We start from the raw sequence: 9,503 nt of genomic DNA on the forward strand, positions 1-9,503 counted from the left end.
CCTTTTAGTTACCACTTAGAGCAGTCGTCCTTTCATTTCAGTCCAAGCCTCTGAGATCAAATAGCTTCTGCAGCATTCTGAGCTATCTGGCCTTTCCAATTAATCAGAATATCTGCAGCTGCTAAAACTGAATTATTTAACAGAGTAGACTGCTGAACTAACAGCATACACTCAAACATCAACAGCTGCTCTTTCCTCTTTGCCTTTGCAACACTATTTAGAATTTCAAGGTCACATTCTGGACCCAGTGCTTGCACTCCTTAGGCGGTGTAAAGCCACTTCTGGTCTGGATTGCACACCTTGCTTGGTGAGATGACCCATCCATGGGGTGTGAAAGCCAGAGCTATTTACAGTCTTGCTCTGCTCCACTTTGTCCTGGGAAGCAAACTGGCTTCCAGCAGACCTCTGCGATTGCCAGACTGGTGGCCATCCTCCCCTGTCTCCCTGCTGTCTGTGTGGGGCTCAGCACCAGCTGTGGATGCAGCCCCCCATTCTGATTACAGTTAATGGCTTGCTGTGGTCAATGACCGTAGTGCTGGGTGCAACAGGTTAAATGGAGTATCTCTGCTGCTTTTCTAAAGCACAGGTAGATTTATTGACAGAGTGACAAAGGCTGGATTCTGGCACTCGTACTTAGCTGTGTTGTGCCTTCTCCCTCTAGCCATCACAGTGAAGTCGTTCAAAGCACTCATGAAATAAGCAGTAGTTCAGTGTGAACAGTATTTCATGATCTACTTCTAAGTTAACCAGAGCTCAGAAAATGCCCCCAATCTAAAATGGATGTAATTAGTGGCATTAAAATAAATAAATATATGCCAAGTTCATTTTTTATTCAGTTTTAATGATGCAGAGGATTACCACCAGCAAGAGATGTGCAGTGCCTTGAAGTGGTTCTTGGGTCTGGCTACTCAACAGGCTTTTACACATCTTTCAAAGGACAAACCTGCTGAGGTCATTTAGCTTTTCAGTATACTGTTCTGCAGTTTCTTCATCTTCTTGTACCAGCAGCATCAGGTTTGCAGACTCTCAAAGCCTATTTGGGAATTGTATTTAACTACTTTTCCCACAATCTGTGGCCAGTAAAAAAAATGAATTGATCAACCCTTCACACCCAAGTGATGTGCCTCGGGTAACAGAAATTCTGTTGAATTTTTGAGCTGAAATGTAGAAAAGATTAAATAACAAAATGGGAAACAAAGTTAACTTAGATGGAAGGACATGGCAGGCAGTCTTGTCTTAATTTGCTGTGCCCCATTAAAAAGAAAACAACCTGTGCAAATGTTGTGCCTACTGGTGACAGAAAGATTACTGTAGCATAAAAAGCATGCTATCTCATGTTACATTTCTGTGCAAAAGCAGGGTTACAAAGCTGAAATGTGCAGGATCCTTTATAACCAACCCTACCGCGGCAACCTATTGTCGCATGAACTGTTGCCTGGTTCCTTTATGGGGTTGACTTGGTTGGTTGCTTTTTCACAGACCTCCCCAGTTCTGAGAGACTTCTTGGAAAGGATGTTGACACGGGATCCACTAGAAAGAGCAACGGCACAAGAACTTCTGGATCACCCTTTTTTGCTCCAGACAGGACTTCCAGAGTGCCTGGTCCCCCTTATCCAACAATACAGAAAGCGTACCTCTACCTGCTGACTTTACATAAGGGGAAATGCTAGGAAAAATTAAAGTTTATTTAAAAAAAACCCAAAAAACCCAAAAAAACCCAAGAGACCAGGCAGTCTCATCCTGTGAATGGTGCTTGGAACTTGTCAGCGATCATTTTAGAGGATGAATGTGAATACTGTCCTTGCATTCTCAGCCTTTTGTGGCTTCTCTTTTGCTGAAGACAATCAATACATACATACTAGATCCAAATAAGACCAAGTATGTCTCAAGAATAAAGCAGGTGTTTCATGGCTTGTGGATTGCTTCGTCTGAAGAATAGCATTTAAAAGCGGAGTCTGAAGTTGCATATCTGAATGTCTGCAAGTTCCTGCAAACCTTGGCTGCTGACTACTGAACTGGAACAATATTTCCCAATCAGAAATGTGATCTTTGTTTCCTTAGTTGTACACTGGAGTCTTGAGCTGACTCAAATGTACATTTTGGGGCACAGACCCCTTTAAACTCTCAAACAATGCACAAAGACTTGGCAATTTTTTCCTCTGAGACTTTTTCACAGATGATTTTAATTTCCTTCGGTTAAATGTGGACCTAGAAAACTGTACATATTTTCCTAGGGAGCAGATGTGATATATATATTTGTTTCTAAATGGCTCTCTTGCATCAACATGCTTCTCTTTTGCTGAGGAATATGTATGGTTTAGTGGTCAATCTTGAATCCATTTCATGATCTTAAACTTTTTTGGGGGGAAACCCTTGGATACAGGCCTCAAAACAGACACTGTGAAGACAGGTGTTATTGCCACCAGGATCTTGTGGTTGAAAAGTCACGATATGCTACACCTCCAGTGCTGGTTGGAATGGCTCTCTGAAAGCTTGTGTTCCTATGTTTGGTTTCCAGGCACCTGACTTTGCAAGTCCTTTCTCTCAAGAGAGCCTGAGAAATGCTGCCCTGAGACAGTTGTTGGGTAGCACTTTGAGGATGCTCTAGGAGACTGAATGAAAAAGTTTCAGCTGTCCTGTATATCCCTGGAGAGGTTTTTGTGCTTGTGTGAGGCAGTTTGTTAGGCCTCTATCTCCCCTGCTTGCTACTGCAGAACATGAGGAGAAGAGAAACTTTTGATGTATGTTTTGTTATTGGTATGCCCTTCCCCACCATCCCTTTGCCAAGACATTTGGAAGGTTACTGGTTGTCTAAACAGCTCTTTCAGTTATTTTAAAATAGATTTAGACATTTTGTATGATACACTCTCTGATCAGTGAGATAGTCAAGGTATTTGGACTCTAGGTCAGGATGTAACATTGTACAGTAATGGTGTGTATTGTTGTGAGGTCTCAAGAATATAATCTTACATGTGGAACTGGGATCCTATTTTGAAACTCCAGATAGAAATTTATTGGAATTTAAGTTATTCTTGGGACAGTTCTACTGGCTCAGAAACTAACCTCATAATTGCATTTTCTTCAGAAGATGTTAATAATCTCTATCCTCTGCTATTTACTCCAGTTACAGATCCTGCTTCAAAATTGAAGCCACAGTTGATTACTTGAAGTAATTTGTGATGGAATTCATCTGCACTGAGGCCAGCCATCAAATGGTGGGCACCCAGTCTGCGAAGCATATAGGTTGGCTCTGTAGACCAAAGTGAGAGGAACACCTCCGGAGGGTGGTTCATCTCCATTATCTCAGATACCTGCTGAAGGATGAAATCGCGCTCTCTCAATACCACTTGGCCTGTGGCCAGTAGAGGGATCGTAGGTCGTTTGCCTAGACTGGATGTCTAAGTTTGGGGCTGATGAAGTTGGTTGAAATGAATTCATTTAGCTCCTCCTTAGCTGCACTGGAAAATTTTTGATGTAAAATGTTTCTGTATTCCAGATATACTGCTTTTTTTTATGCAAAAGAGCAGGGCTTTGAAAAGATTTATAATTTGAAACAAACGATCCTGCTCGTCTGTAGTTGTGAATCCTTTGCACTTGTGTTTTAAATTAAAGTAGATCTTGATTTATTCATAAGCCTGTTGTGGTGCTGAGATGCTTTAAAATATGTCTATAGTTCAGAGATGTAAGAGAAGTGTGAACCTTGAAGTCTGGTCTAACTTATCTATTCTGTAGCTATGTGGCTTTTAAAACAAGAAGAGACTATAGCAGAAGCCTGGATCCTGAAACATTTCTTGGAGACAGGGATGACAGGTTTAACATTTAACACTGTTTTATACTTCGGCCCAAGTCTGACTAAACACAGTGAGGGAAGGCCCTTGAAAGATTGCATTCAAGTATCTTATAAAATTTTAAAAACTCATTACCATATTTGTGGAGAATGCAGAAAGTATCTATCTTCCTGTCCAATAGAGAATTAAATATCTGATTCTTGTGTTTCTCTCTTTACAGTTTGTGCTTGGCATATCACCAGTTAATTGCTCCATTACTTAGATGAGTGTGGAATCAAATATAAATCCTAAGATAAACCTAGATTAGTTAAAAGATTGAAGCTCTGTCTCCAGGGCCAACAACTCCTTCCCCAAGAACCAGGCAGCCAGTCAGGAGAATTATGATAAGCAGAGCAGGTTTGTAATTTGCATTGCAGTAGTATTCAGGAGTGAGATTTCTTGTATGCTAAGTGATATCTTAGTATATAACAAAATGTAGCCTCTTCTGTGAAGAGCTCATAGCCTACTCAGTGGGTAATTATGCTTTGAGATGATGTTTTCTCTGAATATCTTTTCATATATGCTTTCAACAAGGTTACACTTATGTCTCTGGGTTTTCTGTTGTTTTATGTCATGTTTCACCTGAATCATTCCCTTTTATTCTTCCTTCCTGTCAGCCTTGCTAGTATCGAGTCTTTTCCATGCTGCCACAGCCCTGGCAATCAGCATGTAGTAGGCCTTTGAAGATGGCAGGTTGAATTTATATGAACAATTTGCTGAATCAAATGGGGAGCCTGTGACTGTCGTCATCTCCCAAGTGCACTTGTCTGTATATAATGGTGCCTGTCCTCCTCAAACAGGGCTCTGTGCTATTGAATGCAGCAGCTTATTATCCCATTTATTTCAGAACGGGACAAATCTTTCTCTAGAGCCTCCTATCTTTAAACCAGTGATTACAGAAGGACCCTAGATCAAATGAGGCTCCTGACTTTTAAGATTGTTCAGTCTGGTGAGAAGAATCCTGCTCTTCCTCCTGCAGCCCAGAGAAAGCATTTTGCTATGCCCTAGGTCCTAGTCTATAAGTGGGGATAATTATAAGTAGTGAATCTTGACCACGTGGAGATACACATGGGGCAGGGAGAGTGTCTCTAAAATACAGTAGCTATTGTGCAGCAATTCCTTCCGTAGTAGCAATGGTCATGTCAGCACCATATCTTTATTACGGAGGTAGAAGATAATTTTGGATCATTCAGTACAATTTGAGCCTGAACTATAGCTCTCAACTGGATATAGTTTGTAGGAATACCTAGAGCAGCTTGCGGTATGCAGAGTGGCCACTAAATATTTGAAGGCAAATTTTCCTGTAATTGCAGGAAGGGGAGCAGAGAGAACTGGCTGTACACACTGTCTGTTCTTCAATTAAAAATTGGGGCATCGTAGTTATGCAGACTGGAAGGAAATGAGTTACTGTTGCTTACAAAGGAGGACAGGGTGGCCAGACGTTTGTTTGGACCTGTGAAGGGACATCAAAGGCTTCTAGGTCCCTGACTGCCTAGGGAATGATGATAGAAATAAAGCTAAAGCAACCAGCTACATGCATTTTCTGGCTATTCGCTTCTCAGTGTTTGGTTGACAGCATCATATTCATAGGGATCTGCATCTATTCACCACAGCAAACTGATTTGCTTTAGCAATGACCTTCAGGCTTTTACTCGTGTCTGTAAAGTGCTCTGAAAACGTGAAGGGCATGACGATAACAAAGGCACTAATAGCAAGCCAGCCTGCTGAGGAGAGCTGCGCTTGCCCTAACTTTCCCACTACCACCAGTCTGCACTGGATAGTGAAGAGACAGCAAGGGGAAGCCTTCCCCCCGGGTTGGCTTCTCATTTGAAAGTGTGTGCCATGTTAGTCTTTTAGGTTTTTTTCTTTTTTTTCCTAAATGTCAGTGCTGAATTCTCATTAGGGAAGCTGCCTGCAAAGGTGTTGGCCAAGAGATGAGTTCGACTGCTGTGTCTTTTGTGAGTAATGCTCTCGTTTTAGAGAGTCCCCGTGCCAATCCTTCAGGTACAATGTCTTGTGTTTGTATCCCTTGTTGCGGTTGGAGTCCTCCTTTGCTTAGAGATCCTGATTATTTCTTTTTTTAAGAATATAGCACAAAGTTTGGGCTCATGAAAGTAAGTATTTTGTGCAAGAGAATTTAGCGGTAGAGAAGGAGATTTAGAATATGCCACATAAAAGATGAAAATGTGGAAAGAATCTAAGATTGTGCCTAATTCTGCTGCTGTTCAGTGTCTGACCAGGCACTATTGTTGTCTTAATTACCATTGAATTTGGTTTCTGTATGTAACAGCCTTATTATAGAGACCTGTCTGATCCAACTACCATATCACCCTGTGGTCAGCAAGTACCCTACGGTAAGCAAAAACACAGGGAGGGCTGCACAGCCACATGAAGAAATCTCCAAAGATGTCTGAATTCTGTGGGAAGAAATAGTGCTGGAATATCAGAAGGTAGGATTTCTCCTCTGGAGTGTGTAAGTAACCAAATGCTGGTGTGACTCTATGAGCCGTTGTGCTGCTGGAGGGATGGTCAGAATTCACCATGTGTTGTGTGAAACCTCTACAGTAACATTTGTTTTAGTGCCTTTATTTACTTTTGCGTGTTTCTCATCTTCCAGAAATTTCATCACATTTTGTGTAGAGACAGTGTTCTGTCTAGAGGAGCATTGGCACGCCTGACCTCTGAGGCATGAAGACTGCTTCACTTCAATGCGGGGAAAAGGTGTTGATGCAGAATGTGGTCTGTACTTTACCTGAGATGTGGCTTTGCTTACAGATAGTGATTCTTCCATACACACTCTAAAAAGTACTTTTAGAAGGTATTTTTTTAGCACTAAGACGTAATCTGCGTAAAACGTACCACCTGTTTTTCATGAAATTCTGCATAAATCACCTGATAAAGCTGTGCCAGTGCTTTGTTTAATAACAGAAGGGTTGCACAATAGAAACTGTGATGTGGTGTAAGTGTACGAGTCATCATGGTGTGTTTTCTTTCTCAGGCTTCAAACATCAGAGGATATTAATAACATGAATCCAAACTGCTGAAGTTAAGTTTTCTTACATCTGTGTCATAGTATAGTTGAGCTATAATTGTTTTTTGAAATGTCCACACCTTTAAAAAAGTCTCATGAAGAGCATTTTATTCTGGCATTGTTTCAGCCCTTGTTTTGGCCAACCAATTTATGTCGTTCAAAGGCTGTCAGAGCACTGATGTTCTGCTTGGAGATGATGGCAAAAAGAGCTAAAAAGGTTAGAAGAGGAGAGCGCTGGGTTCAGCCTGCCATATTGTCCTCAAAATGCTCACAGGCGGTATGAGAGCTCTCACTGAATGGTGTAGCTGAAGAACTGGCATAATGCAGTAACGAGAGGTCTCTAGGCGGGAAAATGAAGCAGTTGGGGAATTCTGACAGGCAGCGCTGGGTGAGTTGGCGCAGGCTGGAGGGAAGGAGGCTGTAGCGCTGGTATCCCTTGTTGCATGGGCTGCAGCTTGCGCCGGTGCTGTAGGTGGGGAGCAGCTGCTCAAGTGAGACTGAACCTGCCCGACCTGGCTTAGAGTATTTGTCCTGTTGTGTGCTGTGTGGAGGAAGAGAGTGCATCCTTCCCCCTTTTCACTGCAACTGCCATTAGGGCTGTCCCTGTCAAACATGTTCTTCTTTGGTGATGGTGTCAGGGGAGAGAGGAGTGAAAACTTCTGCTGACTCAGGCCCTGCTGTTCTACCTGGGCTTTACAGGTCTGTCGCTGTAACATGGGTTTATTCTGTTGGGTTCATTCACTGTAAGGGTTTGAAGGAAAAAAGCAACCCCTGGTGGCTTGGCAATGTGCATGGAGAGGGGGGCACCCCGTGCCCACCTTTTGGTCTGAGGTGGGTGTCTGGTTCCCTCCAGAGAGGGATGGGATGAATTTCCCTTAAAATAACCTCTGAAAAACTTCTCTGGAGGGGTTTTGGGTGGCCAGCATGGACTGGGTGGCTGCACCTGGCAACAAACCCCCGTTTAGCCAGCATGAGAGCTGTGTTTCTGCTGCACTAGATGCCGTGTGTGCAGCAGAAGGGTGGGATAAACACCAAACAATTCAGTCTGTGTTGAGCAACATATGCCACGTAATGACATACAGAGCAGGTGGTGGCTGTTGTGCCCCTAGAAATACAGTTAGAAACAGCTCTGAACAGCTTTTGTTATCAGCGGTCTCAGGCTGTAAAACAGTGAGCATTGCGGGTTTATATTTATGCTGATGGGAAGTTTGCATGTACTTAAGCTCAGTTCCTTGTTTTCCCGGTTGCATCCATGTGCAGCTGGATCCAGGGGCATAACCGCAGGCACCGTTGTGTGGCTGAGAAATGCAGATTGACTGTTACTGATGTCTGGAAATAACTGGTGCTTAGCAGTGACTGGGGAGCCCCACGCAGGGCCTGTGTCTTTCTGGGTGGGTTTTTGGTGTGTTTCTCCATTTGCAGCCTTTCCTCACTGTTACGATTGCTGTGGCTCTGCTCTGTGCTTTTGCCGGGAAAGCAGCCCCTCCCCTTGTGCTAATCCCATTTCTGACACCATCCTTGATCACCATTGCCAGTCCCAGTATAGAAAGCCGTGGGCTCATGATCACGGGCTCCAATTTGGAACTGCCAACACTGCCAGCTGGTTTAAGTCAAAATATTAAACTGCTTCCTGGCTGCGGTTCTACCTTGCTGTGATGTTTGTTTGTCATCTTTTTTTTGAAGGCCCTCAGACTTTACCATGTGAGTTGAGACTTCAGGGATGGAGACTGTTCTATAAAACAACAAAATTGATCTAACTGGAGTAATATTTTACTGCTTCCTGAAATACAGTTTCAGTCCTGGAACAGCGAAGGCAACTGCTCTCAGGAGAAGGAAGTGGCCATTAGTAACACGTACCCACCCCAGAGCTCCACCGTACCAATGAAGGAGCCCAACCAGGCGTCAGGACGAGCTAGGAAGGGAACAGAGCCCACGTTGTGGTACCCTGGCATTGCTTGGCCAGAGTTTTGTGAACTTGTTGCTGCCCACAGCACTAAGTGTTCTGCGCTGAGCCTGGTCTGTACTGGGAGATGCTTCTGCCAGCGGTCAGAGCCGGCGAGCGGCCATGGGGTTGTGCTGTGAGGGGTGAGTGTTGCTGCGGGGTGGGAGAGAACCAGCTCCAAGTGTAAGGCTTTGTGTTGCTGTCCTAGTGTGTCTGTAAAGGACCTTTCTGTCTCGTGGCAGTGGCTTTGCTGGTCTGAACTAGGACTAAGCCGACACGAGGAGTGTGAACTCACCAGAATAGTTTTGACTCCGGTTGAAGTGCTCTTCTGACCTGTGCTTGGGGGGGGAGGAGGAGGAGGACGCAGCCACTGTATTAAGGTGAAGCAGGGTCGCCTGTAAGGGGGCTCAGGAGCAGTATTTGGACTGTGAGTAATTTGCTTTGCTAGATTTGGTTATTAAGTACAAGGAATGGAATGAACTAGTGCAGAGGAGAATGTGTGTGAGAAGGATATTGCATTAAAAAAAACCCCCACCTCACTGCGTATTTAGTAACTGAAGAAGTTGAATTTGAGAACTGCAAGCACAGATGGCAGAAAACTCTGGGCACTTGATGACTCTATTAACAAACATGTGCGTACATCAGGCAACATTTGGAACTTGTTCCCATATGCACTAACTGCAATTAAAAAAAGGTCATCTAA

The 9,503-nt window shown here is 43.6% G+C and overlaps 1 protein-coding gene across 6 annotated transcripts in view; it reads left to right on the top strand.

Annotated features, from left to right (window-relative positions):
* Window positions 1-3,974, top strand: part of LOC142040504 (serine/threonine-protein kinase PAK 6-like) — a 77,770-nt gene extending 73,796 nt beyond the window's left edge. For all 6 annotated transcript variants that reach the window (XM_075048493.1, XM_075048495.1, XM_075048494.1 and 3 more), the window contains one exon: window positions 1,480-3,974. In XM_075048493.1, coding sequence (XP_074904594.1) covers window positions 1,480-1,647 — 168 coding nt within the window. In that variant the 3' untranslated portion in view covers window positions 1,648-3,974. The remainder of the gene's footprint in view (window positions 1-1,479) is intronic.
* Window positions 3,975-9,503: the final 5,529 nt, after the last annotated feature.

Source organism: Buteo buteo, chromosome 16 (genome assembly GCF_964188355.1).
Source record: "Buteo buteo chromosome 16, bButBut1.hap1.1, whole genome shotgun sequence".
In the NCBI taxonomy this organism is placed as follows: Eukaryota; Metazoa; Chordata; class Aves; order Accipitriformes; family Accipitridae; genus Buteo; species Buteo buteo.